Genomic DNA, 13,398 nt, shown 5'->3' on the forward strand with positions numbered 1-13,398 from the left:
GGTGTTTATAAATGTTTTTTTTTAACCTGGGGAGAGTGGACCACGAGCTGCACCACCAAATGTTTTGAATCCCACATCTTCTCCCACCTTCTTTCTCTCTGGCCACACAGCTTTGCTTTTACTATTATTCGTAGAACAGGCTTTCGAGGACCCGTAGAAGTGTATACTGTATGTAACTCCCCTCAGCACAGTACATGGAAGTGATGTCCTCATGCTAGCATGTGAGAGAAGTGCAGCTGATCAACAAAACTGACTTTATATGAAGTGCTGTCAAATGTTACAAAGTAAACAAACTGGAAAAATAATGTTTCCCTTTACTCTTTTTTTTTTTTATATATAGTAAACATTGGGTACTACTTGTATAGTTGATACAAAATCATCATGTGGAATGTGATTTTCTAGATGGCTGTCCCTTTAACTATAAGGGCGTGGTCACACAAGCAGTAGGTTGGGGTCATATAATTTGTAGTTACTCTAATTGGGTGCTTTTAAATTTTTTTAAATGAGGGCAAAATACTGTCACAAGGGTTTTTCTGTGCCAGAAATGCTTCCCAAAGAAGATAAACCTATATATAGGAGCACATTTTCAGAATGGGGGTATGAAGTCATGTGCATTAATCCCACAACAGGATTTTGGCTTGTAATGTCCTGTTCATCATATCCAGTATTACAGTAAGATTCTATATTCAAACTTAAATTTTAGTGTAATAAAATTATATTTATTTTGTCTCTTTATTGGTCTACAAACTTACTATCATTAGCATACATTTTTGTTTAGGAAACCATATACAAAATCACTACTCTAGTATGTTTAGAATTATCGGTGTAATTGTCCTGTGGAACTTCCAAAACATACTTGAGTGACCAGTTGTATCAACAGTGCTTTTGTTTTGACTGTTGGCTATTCCCATGTGTAACAGATGGCACTTACTTAAAAAAAACTGACAATCTGTGGGATAGCAGAGCATTACTAATAAAACCCTATCGCATGTTAAACTTGACCTGACATTAATCATGTTTTGAATGCTACAAATGATTCATGGATATTAATTAGTCTCCTGATCATATTAGTGAGCATCAGTATCACACTGCTGCCATTATCTACTTTCATTCTTATAGGAAACAAATCTATTGCAGTAATTGGATGTTTTTAATGTCTTATGCCAAAATGATTAACTTGGCAAAGGGGTTATTTGTAGCCTTTTAGTATGATTGTTAATTTACTGGTAGATCAGGATGTAATCTGAGTAGTTTTTTGTGTGGAATATAGTTGAATTTTTTTTTTTTTTAATTTCACCAAGACAATTCAAGATTTTATTCTCCCCTAGTCAGTTGCCTATGATTTCGCCATAATTTGTCATATTATTTCATCTGCTGCAACAGATCCCACTTCAGAAAAGGAGTAGTAAGTAATATTATTAAATAGTATTTTATAACTGGATGAGTTTATGAAGCTTGCCTTTATTCTTCTTACTTAGCACTATGTTACAAATTAGAGTGCACAATGGTATATCTAGACAAATCAGTTTTTCCAACTTTTGTTTGTTACATCCAGAATCTGTGTTATCCAGAGTGGGTGGTTACATGAAGGATTATATATTTGGACTTTGCATGAAAATCTATTGTAGAATTTACAAGAACTTAGCTTTCTTCCAGTATCACTTTTCTATTCATTTTTCAGCCAGGGAACATCAGGCTTCTTTTAGAGTACATAATAAAATATAAATCTGTTGATGGTTTGAGTATCCTAGGCAGTTAAATCACAGTAAATTGTTATGGAGTGTTTCACTGAAAATAAAACACTTATCTTGGACTATTTGTTTTTCCACAAGCTGTTTAAAACTTCTTTAGAGAATTTATTATTAGGAAGTTAAATTTTTCATTTAATTTAATTGCTACAGTTACTCTAACAGTTTTCTTCTCTTTGCCTGGCCCACATTTCAGAGCATCACTGATGACCATGAAAGCCCAGAAAGTGCAATGTGACATAAATGACATTTCTGGTCATTATATGCATGGGAAAAATATTAAATTTAGTACAAGATGTTTGTTCTTGTGAATCTAGTCTCATTATTACTTAATAAAATAATATTTTATTTCATTGGCATTTCATGCCTGAAAGTCTCTGGGTTCCTAATAAAATGTATATTAAACAAATCTTAGTGATAATATACCCAAATACATTGAGAAACACCAGGGTATATTAGAGTATAAACCGAAATCTCTCTGCCTACCTGTAGAGGCACTTCAATCCAAATATACAATAAATATCACTTCCTCCTCACTCAGTGTTACACCATCACCCATATTATGCAGCCCAAACATGTGAAATAAACCTAAACTTCTCCTCATCCTTAGAACCTAAAAGGAAACATAGTCTCAGAAGATGTTTGTCCCGCACCAGCTCCAGGCTGTCTCTTCTTCCTGTCTGCTCTTTCAGGAAATAAAGTTGGAAAGCTGGAGTTCAAAACAATGAGGGGGTGGGTGACAACAGCCGCAGGGCTTCCAATCACTTTTTATGGACCTAAGTTTGTAAAAAGTTATTGTCTGAGTGAGGTGGGGAAAGACAAATTAGTCATGTGCAAATTGGCTTTGATGATAAAGTAACTGACCTAAAGTCAAAGCAGACATGAACCACACTTTTTTGAAGTGCTAAAGAGTTTGATTAATTTAAAATAAAATACAATTAATGCACTATTGGAGTTTTTGATGTAACCTAAAATTAGGGCTTCCTAAAATAGTACATGGTAGGTTATTCTCAAAATATTTTTGCCCTAGCCATAACAAGGAAAAAACAGAAATCTCACAAGAAGCCTATTCTCATGATGTCTCCAGTCAGATTTCTAGACAAAAAGATTCATATAAGCATTCAAACTTTGTTTATCCAAATCAGATTCCAGGAGGTATTCCCACACAAGTAAGAAATCCACTGTACAGACCTGTTGGAGTATAACACGGAGTTCCTTTATTTAAAGATCTTTCTCTGTACAGACATCAGAGGTGAAAAACCACTTTATATCTTATTGGCTAATAAAGAATATGATGAAAAATATTCACCTTAATACCAAAAATATTTTAAATTAATTCAACTGCATTCATCAGTATTATTGCATGCTGTTAAAACACAATAAATGTTAAAGGATCTATGTCTCCTGCTTTGGGTATAAAACATCATCCTGGATTTTTAGGTGCAAGTAGTTGGGAGTAAATCAATTTTATATTGAGGTTTGTAAAATAAGGGGAAGCTTGCAAGAAGGCATGGAGATGAAAAGGTGATGAAATGGGTATTGAGGCCATTGTCGTTGGTAGAAAGGAAGTGTCATGGAGGAAGGCAGAGGAGGCCAAGTCAGCGATGTAGGCCCTGGAAGGCAAAGACAGCTAGTTTAATACAACAAACAAAACACTCACACTGCAGATGTTTTGTAGGGACGTGATCAAGGTCTGCCTCTTTATTGGAGGGTGATGGGATGCCTGGGTGGAGTGGGGGGAGAGGAAGGATGTGCAGAGACAGGATTACTAGCTTCCTTTTAATATAAGTAGTATTAAGTGCTAGTAATCTGTGCATGTCTCATTGCAAACTATGATATGCTTGAGAAAATATGAAATTGTATTGAGAGGCATCATTTACAGATCTAAAGCTGTAAATGATGGCAGTCTTTTATTAGAGCATATACCAAACCTGTTAGGCTTGTGTTAAAGACTATAAACATTATAGAAAATAAATGTTCTTAAAGTTGGCTAAAAGTTAATTCACAGAGAAGACACTTAAAAAAGAATATTAGTGAGGGAGCATCAAAGACTGCAAGACTGATCTTTGTTGAACAGTTAGGATCTAATGAAGATTAATTTTCCTATCTTGTAACAAAATTTAAATTTACTTAAAACAAGTTATAAAGTTTTAATGTTTCAGTGTACACTACTAGATGTGGGTGTAAATACATTCTTTTTACATAGTACTAATGTCCTTTTTGAGGGTGGGACTGTATCATCCTCTGTTTCTGTATAGCACCAAGCATACTGACATATAATAATAGTAAAAGGTGCTTGTTGTTTTAATCTATCCTGTCAGAATGTCTTCCTACATCAGAATTTTTCAAGGTGTTAGCAAAAAAGGCTTTTAAAAAAGTTTTAAAACATTTAGATAAAGGAGTTGTTTTGGTAATCTTTCACCCATGGTGAAAGAAATTCTCTGTTTAACAGAGGTAAGATAACTAAAAAGAAATATTTCTAGCGGTAAAAGTGTTTGTGTCAATATAAATAATATTATAGAGGCATTGGTCGCAGAACCATATTTCATTTTTCATTTCATTTTTTTTTCATTTAAAGCAGGGATTAAACCTCTTATGAAAAATACAGTGTATCCTCTCCAAACTTACAGTACTTTCTCTTGGGGCACAGAATGAATGTTTTGAGAAAATGTACAAGTAAATCCATTAATTAAAATCAGACCCTAGATCATTTAAGAAATGTATCAGCTGTCATTATTTCTTTGTTTCAAATTACTTTAAATAATGGAATAACACTGACTCTTCAGACTTATAGCTAAAAATATAGCCTGAGCTATATTTGAAGAAATTAGGTTGTAATTAAGCTAATGATTAATGACTTGTATTTAATTGTTCTAATTATATAGGTTGCAGTCCTGGTCAGATCAATAACTCAGATAACTCCTGAATATTATGTTTATATGATTTTATATAAGCTATAACTCAACTAAATTTTCTTCTAAGATAATTTGCTTGCAACAGTTCTATTGATTGTAATGAGTAAGTGGTCTGAGGGAGGCTAAACGTGTATCTTATTGATAGATTACTTGGCTCAGGTGTCACTGCCTTCTAAAGGTTCTTTGGTTACATGCTAGAGTGGGCATCAGTTCATGAAAGGCTCCCCTTGGCACTGCCTTGGCTCCCCTGTGTAGTGTCAGGGGAAGACACATAAGGGTGTCCTTAAAAAGCAGATAAACTGGAACAGAGGAGCCGGAAGAGCTCAGTTCCTCTTTTCATGTAACACACTCCTCTAAGCCAGTAAGACAGCTGCAACTTGGTTGCTTTGTACTGTGCTGTTAATCTGATCACCCCTAAACCCAGTTTAGCTGGCTGGGACAGTGGCTACTTTGAGCTGCTGTGGTTTACTGGCATGGCTTAATTTGTAATGAAAGAGGTGCTGGAGCTCAAGCAATTTTTTACTTTCATAAATGATGCCTCAAGCCCAGAGGTGCTGGGATTCTGAATTGCTAAGCCTAGAGGTGCCAGGGCTCAGCCCTGGAAAGCCCTGGTACAAATTAAGCACTGTGTACTGGCAAATAGCTATTAAAAGTTAAGATTAAAAAATGATTTAAAGTTGATGCTACATGTCTTCAGATTATTAGAAATATTGTTCAATAGCATTCTCTTCAGTTTTATTAATTAGTTTTTAAGAATGAAATTTAATATTTTTTGTAAAAGTCAAAGAAATTCCCAGCCAATGAACTGTTAAGATGAAGTTAAGGTTGAGACTTCATATTAGTAAATTAAGGGTCAAAATATTATAGGGATATTGTAATTATCCCCCAACCAAACACTAGATCATGGGTCGGCAACCTTTCAGAAGTGGTGTGCCGAGTCTTCATTTATTCACTCTAATTTAAGGTTTCGTGTGCCAGTAATACATTTTAACATTTTTAGAAGGTCTCTTTCTGTAAGTCTATAATATATAACTAAACTAGTGTTGTATGTAAAGTAAGTAACGTTTTTAAAATGCTTAAGAAGCTTCATTTAAAAATAAATTAAAATGCAGAACCCCCCAGAGCGGTGGCCAGGACCTGGGCAGTGTGAGTGCCGCTGAAAATCAGCTCACGTGCTGCATTCGGCACGCGAGCCATAGGTTGCCTACCCCTGCACTAGATACTCAGGAAATTCAGAGTTACGTCTATTTTTTTTTAAACCTGGGAATCTAGTCTATCTAAGGTATTTCTAGGGTACCCATCATCATAGTATTTGATAATTTCTGAAATGTTTTTAGATTGTTTTCATTAATGTATATTGTTTTTGATTGCATACAGTTAACATTTATAATGTTCTCACAGTCTAAGGGCTCACAAACAATATGCATTTGATATAGCTAATGAAAATGTTACTTATTTGCATGAGACAAGGTGTAGGTGAGGTAATAGCTTTACCTCTAATACTTTTGAGCAAACGGTCCTTTCCCCCACAAGTTTCATTATGAAGAAAAAAATAGATGAGCAATTTGAACTTGGCTTTGGTATAATACCTAAGGGTTGGTACATGAAGAATTGATGAGAGTTTGGGTTTAAACTGAGTTAAGTTAGCCTACAGCAGTTTTGAAATTGATTGGGAAAATCACAGATGCATATTTGTCTCATATAATGAAATGCAAAATGAAATTTTCCATATGATAAACTCTTTGAGTTTAATACATAGCAATCATTGGTATTTGCTGGAAAACAATTATTTTCTGATCCTTTGCATCAGAACTTCAAGCAAAATAGCTAAGTGGTTAAGAGAGATGGTTATATAATGTAATTTAACACATTACTCATAAAATCTTGGTTATGGTGCCTCAGTTAAATTATTTTATGGAAAATCACTACTTAATACAAATAAATTAATAAATATTTCATATCCAGCAGATTGTAGAAATCTACAGTTTCATAATATATTTTTTAAAGTGTGCAAGGAAGAGACAGGAGAGGAATTTGTCTGAGCATGGACTGGAAGTTTCAAACTCCTGTATATCTCTCTCTCATATGAAATTACCTCTGAAAATCCATAAGAGTTGGGTGCCTTGCCTCAGAGCTACCAAACCATTGACTAGAAATTGTGTTGTTTGAAATTCTTTAGACACCAAAACATCCTCTAGGAGAATCCTGGCTGTCATTGTTGTCAAACAGATTTTTTTTTTTTAAATTCTAAAGAAGAAATAGGGGCCCAGGAAGCTGATCATTCACCTTCTCGCTATTCAGGGAACACTGTCCCATTGGCTGAGAGATAGTTTCATCAAAATCAGGCCATAACATTTACAGTTGCAAACTAATTAAATTATATAATAAATAAAATAATAAATTGCTCCAGATAACAATATTTTTTAAAGAGAAATCTTTTTTTTAAACAGAAGTCTTCTTGTCACATGACTGTGCTTGGAAGGATTTATTTTTGTTGGTAAACGTCAATTTCACTGCACACACACAAACTAATGAAAAAATATTTCCATTGATGATCATTGAAATTTACAGATAGGCAAAGTAAGACTTTTTGGCCAAATGCAGTGATTTAACCATTTGAATTAGAGTTGTTACAAATGGACTAGTCAATGAATAGAAAAAAGAGGTATGATTTGTTGGTTTAAGGATATTTACTCTGTATATTTTTACATGTGATGTTGAAAATTTGTGTTCTAACAGTTTATAAAGCTTTCACTATTTGAATCTCATTGTCTGTTATTAAATAATTATCTGACCTACTCCCATAATTTCCTGCAACAGTGAGTGAAAATATAAATCAATAAATAGAAAAAATGCTTAAATAAACATTGATCCCTTGAGATTATAAAAAAATTAAAATCAAATTCTGCCAAGTCTGCACCTGATTCACACATTTTAAACAGTTGTTTTCAGCAAATCAAAAGCCAGGATTTGTATATTAGCTGGAACAATTATTTTCATTCATGAATTGCTTTTTAAAATAAGAATAATAAAAAATGATTAAAATAGTAAACCATGTGGAGGAAATATGTCCTCTTTTAATGTTCAGTGTAGAGCAGGAAACTACCTGAAGTGAGTCAAGGGCTTCACAGGTGGAAATTCATACCAGTAAACTACTAAGTATAGCGTACCAGCAAAACTGGGTTGTGTGCATCATTTATCTTTTTTGTACAAAGCATCATTGAAATGCATTGCATTTTATTTGTTCCCTGGCAGTCATCCCAGTTAAGCAGGTGTGCCATTTATCATGATGCCGATTAAATAGATTATACTGTTCACGTTCATTAGAAATGTTAACATGTTTGGTAAATTAAACAGGAAGATAGGAGGCTTATTTAAAGATGAATCTTGCGTATCTACAATTAGAAGTTTGTACAACTAAAAACGTAATATTAAAATTTTGATAGTGAAAAAGTATTTAATATAAGTCTACTCATAATTCAAGCAGCCCTTTTTTGTTCATGCCACTGTTTTTAGAAGCTTCTTAAAACATAGAAGCAAATGTTTTAGATATTTTTCATATTCTGCAATATACAAGCACACTCAGCATAACATAAAAGCCTCATGGCAAAACCCTTGTAATCCAGTCGCACTAAGACTACTTTACTTAATAAACCTTTATCCTCTTACCTGTTAGTTTGTTTTCTGTGGTTTGGTTAATCAGAATAAACTGTAAGGTATTTTCTATCATGGTAATAATAGGCAAGAAAACCGGCCTGTTGTTCTTTTTGCTTCACAATTTAGTTTCCCATATTGGACTAAAAGATGAAATTAACTCCCTAACCAGTCAGCTGCTTCCACAACTCGCAGGACAAGTGTCCATTATTTATAGGTCTCTACTGAGTGACCAAATGACAGAAAAACTAACAGGTATAGTAAGAAGGGGAGAAGTTATTTCTGTGACCTTTGCAAGGGAGGGGGGGAATCCCTTTTTGCTTCTTGATGTGGTATTAATATTCTCACAGGTCTCTCTCTCTCTCTGCTTGTCTTTTATATTGGGAATATTATACTTAACGATTTTGACAACTGTAAAAATTACGACATCATAAGAGTAATGAGGGATTGTCATCAATTGTTAACAGATTTGTTCTTGGTTTTTGACCCCTATTTAAATTCAGTGCCTGATGAACACTTGAGAGAGAGCATATCTTTATTGAAGATTCAACATCCTTGCCCCTTCAGTTAAGGTGGAGATTTCACAATACACATTCATGAAAGCCCCATGATCTCATTCAGCAAAACCAAAGAAGTTTAGATTCGACATTTTGAAAGCTAAGCGCCAAGCAGGGATTCGGGTGGTCTTTATACTTCATATAAAGTGAGGAGTGGGCATCAAGACAAAGGAAAGTTTTAAGGATGGATTTGAAGGAGGACAATGAGGTCACATTGTGGATGTTTACAGGGACCTCCTCCCATGCATAAGGGATGGCATGATAGAAGACATAAAGGTGCTACTTTTAAAATTTGATATTGGGTGATGAAGTCTAGCGTCATTTGCAGAGCAGAGGCAGGAGGCAGGAGTAGATATCTTGATAGCACATGATAGGTAGGGTGGGGATAGGCCATGAAGGGCCTTCAAAGTTGAGGACTGACGTGGGGATAGTGATGTCCAGGGTGACTGAGAGATGGAGGAAAGGTCAAGAGTTCTGTTTTGCCCACGTGGTGTTGAAGCTGATGGCTGGACATCCATGAGGAGATGTCAGAAAGACAAGCCTATTTATCTTTGCACATAAGAAAAGCTTCTCTTAAGAGAGGGCCATTCTAAGCACTCTTATCATCATGTGGGGTTAGTCCGTAGGGCTTAATGCAGGAATGTGGAGATCATTGGGTGTAGTATACTGAGAAGTGTAATTAACTATATACACAGCACTGTCAAATGAAAAAAGTAAAGATATACTTGAAATCTAATCAGTTTTTAGAAAATAAGTAGTTTCCAGTACTACGTGTGCTCCTGTAGCCCCTGCCAATTTTTGTGGTCAGCAAACCACTGATGGTCCCAAGGCAGATCCTCCAACAGTTCTGTCCAGAAAGGGATTGACATTTGAACATGTGAATAGGGTGAAGTATATGTAACTGACTGAGGTACATGCAAAGTGCAACTTTAGATGCCTCAAAAGTTGAGGAGAGTCTAAGTTCAAGTCTACGAGAGTTTCTTCCTGATCAAATTGGGCAGCCAAGGACCTAAGGGAGCTAATCCAATGGGGCTGGTAATTTTAGAGAAGCAGTGATTTTTCAAATTATTCAAATAAGAGAAAGCATTAAACACTTTCTTAATATGATAAAATTTGGGTTTTCTGATTTTGCTGTTTTTTTAAACTCAGTTGTAACACTTTCTTATCCTAAATTTTTTTTTTAATTGAATTTATACAAAGATCAGGTCCAGAGCAGATAGCAACAGGAAAAACAATCCCGATTAAAGATTTCATGCATAGCCTGAAAGAGTCAGCAGTGCAGAAAAACACTTTATCAAGGGTTTTTTTTAACGTGATCTCCAACATTGGTCATCTAGAGCAAAGATTAGCAGTGACTCACTACATTTTACTTTGAAATGCATGAACAATTATTTTTAATTTTGAACAAATATCTAGTAAATATTCCAGATTTTTAATATGTTGGTTTTTTCCTAATTACTGGGGTTTTCATGTGATGATCAAGCTCTGAAGATTAAAAAAAAATCTCAATCATTTTAATAGCTGCTGGTCATGAGTTTCAGTTGCAAATTTCAGACACTTGAACTATACGATTATCTGAGTATGTGCTAGGACTTCAGATTCTAAATGTGGATGCTACAGTACTGAAAATTAACAACTCAATGGATCATTTTCAACTCAGCATCCAGTCCTATACTGAAAATTAAGTTTTTGATCACACCTGAGAACTATTTTAAAATGTTTTTAATAAAATTATTTCTAAAAACTGAATAAGGAAAGCAATAATGAATGATGCTTCTCATATTTTGTTCTTTATAGAAGGAACATAAATGTTTCAATTACTGTATTTGTGTTTTAAATAAAATGTGTATGTCTGGCAAAAAAAAAATGTAAATTATCACATGTGGTTATCACATGCAGTTATCAGCCACAAGTTGAAGTAATTCTTTTTCTCAGGGGGGACACTAGCATTCTGATTATTTGTGGTGTGTTGAGCTACACTGCTGTGTAGCATTATCTACAGTTAGACACAAATCTTTGTCTGGTACCTTTCAATGTTTTTTAAATTAATTCCTTACTCTAGGCTGGATTCTGATACACTAATTCACCTTAAGTACTAGCTTAGTTACTGAGAAGTTCCTGTCATTTAAATGAGATTATTCCAAGAGAGGCACTACTTGGCCAAAATTTTCAAAATTTCCTAAAGCTAGTTGCATTTTACTGTTTTATATATCTGTTTTTGCTGTTTTATTTGATCGTGAGGTAATTGACTGATCTGTTAATTTATTTTTCAAACATTGCCAAGGTAGCCCACAGCTTTAGATGATTGTAGAGAAGCCAATATTATAAATTACAAATTATATTAGGTACCTATATAACTGGCATGATTTTCACAATTTCTGGTCACTCACAGCTTCCATGAAGTCATTTTTCTCAGAGACTTCATATTTAGTTATATTGAGATATGTGGTCACTTGACATAAATACTGACCCCTTTGTTTGGTTTGGTAAATATTTCTCTCAGATAGATAAATCTTGATGTTCACCTCAACAGAAGTCAGAATCTGTGTGATATATAACAGCACATTAATTCAGATGGTGACTTTAATTAGTGCAATAGTTTTTACTGGGTTATGCATGTTAAGGATTCTGGTTTACAAAAACTTTGTATATAATCACTGGAAATTTTCTTTTATTTTCAAATGTAATGTAATCTGAAAAAAAATAGTATTTCATATGTTTAAAATAGCAACTTTATTAATTGCATTTTTGTAGAAACCTACCAGATATACTCCTTCATAAGCCAAATTTTTTTAGTAAAAAAGGGAAGCACCAGAGAAGGGGGTCGGCTTATGAACGGGTATGGAGAGGGAGAGGTGGGACGCAGCCCCTCCCCCCAACAGCGGGAGCAAGGAGAGGCAGCACAGCCAGAAGGGAAGAGGCGGGGCCAGAGTCTCTCCGCTTCTGGCCACGCTGCTCTCCCCCCAGCCTCTGAAGCAGCTGCAGCTCCGGGGCTGGCAGGCTGCAGCCGTGCTGCTTGGCCCCGCCCCCCAGAGCAGGCTGTGGCCACGCCGCTGGAGCACACTGCAGCTGTGCCACCCGGCCCAGCCTGCCAGAACATGTTACGGCCGTGCTGCCCAGCCTGCCGGAGCAGCTCCAGTCAGACCAGATAAAGTGGAAAGGGATGGGATGGGGAGAGTGTGGGGGTCCCAGGCTGGGGGTGGTCAAAGGGGTTACTCCCCTGACTCCCAGCTTCTCCCTCCCAAAAAATTTTCCCACCAGTTGCTGTCCCGGCCCTTCAGGGTAAGCAGCTGGCGCGCCGGGACACTTTGTTTACTTAGGTTTACCTCCGTGCCTGCGGACGCTCGAGGTAAACAAACCATCTCGGCCCACCAGTGGCTTATACTGATGGCCTGGGAGCCAAAGTTTGCTGACCCCTGAATTATAGAGTCGGTTTATGAACGGGTTATAAAAAATTTCCGTTTTTACTTATCCATCTTGGGGGGGGGGGGGTCGGCTTATAAATGAACTGGCTTATGATCGAGTATATACGGTATCTTGTCCCATCCTTGAACAGCTTTTGTGTTACCAGTACTTTTCTGAAGTGTATAGAATCATTAGGTTTTCCAAACATCCTTTTTCAAACCCTAATATTTTTCTCAAACTGGTGCTGTAGCTTGAGGTATCCCTGCTACTTTTGTCTGAGTATTATTTGTAAATATGTTAATTTAATTCCACCAGATCTGTTTTTTCCTTGTATTTTTCATGTTGCCCAGATTCTGAACCCATGCTTTAAATGATATTTTGTTTATTTAAAAAAGGGGTTACTGAAATACTATGGAACTTGTGTCAATGTGGAATCTTGCAAATGAAACACTTTCCTCTATATTGGAAATATTATTTTTGTTTTGTTTCTGTTTTACAGCTTCTTGAAGGAAGTTTTGCCAGAGAAGTCAGTCATGAAGTGGATGGACTGATTTTTCAGCCTACAGGCGTAAGTTGCAATGGAACTTAATTTTATTATCTTAATACATTTAAAATATAGGATTGAAATCTTCCAGTTACATTCCTTCACTTGTGCTAATGACAAATTTTTCACCATCTGCTACTAATGAACATTTTTCACCATCAAGAAGTCTTTGCTTTGGTGGAATTACTGTCGATCAGTGCTTAATTTATCAGGGCTTTCCAGAGCTGATCCCCAGCATCTCTAGGATTGGCAGTTCATAGCCCTGGCACCTCTGGGCTGACTGTGTCATTTAAGAAAGTAAAAAAAATTGCTTGAGCCCTGGAACCTCTTTCATTACAAATTAGGCACTGCCGTAGATACATTGTTATTTCTGTTTCTCCTGGTTCTTAATAAAATTGCCATTACAGAACTGATTGGAAGCTGTATGCTGTGTTCTGTGTGTCTTTAGAACCATTAACAGGAATTTAGTCAGAGGGGGAGGTTGCTTTGTGCCATTTTACGTGTGCAGTTTGGTACAAAGACCAAAATAATAAATAGGTAAGCAGTTCCCCCTCATTCAGTTCCTGTTTTTATGA

The 13,398-nt window shown here is 35.8% G+C and overlaps 1 protein-coding gene across 2 annotated transcripts in view; it reads left to right on the forward strand.

Moving 5' to 3' along the window:
• RNGTT (RNA guanylyltransferase and 5'-phosphatase) overlaps positions 1–13,398 on the forward strand; it is a 416,529-nt gene that overhangs the window by 240,600 nt on the left and 162,531 nt on the right. For both annotated transcript variants that reach the window (XM_054023811.1, XM_054023812.1), the window contains exon 12: positions 12,779–12,847. In XM_054023811.1, coding sequence (XP_053879786.1) covers positions 12,779–12,847 — 69 coding nt within the window. The remainder of the gene's footprint in view (positions 1–12,778; positions 12,848–13,398) is intronic.

Source organism: Malaclemys terrapin, chromosome 3 (assembly GCF_027887155.1).
Source record: "Malaclemys terrapin pileata isolate rMalTer1 chromosome 3, rMalTer1.hap1, whole genome shotgun sequence".
NCBI lineage: Eukaryota > Metazoa > Chordata > Testudines > Emydidae > Malaclemys > Malaclemys terrapin.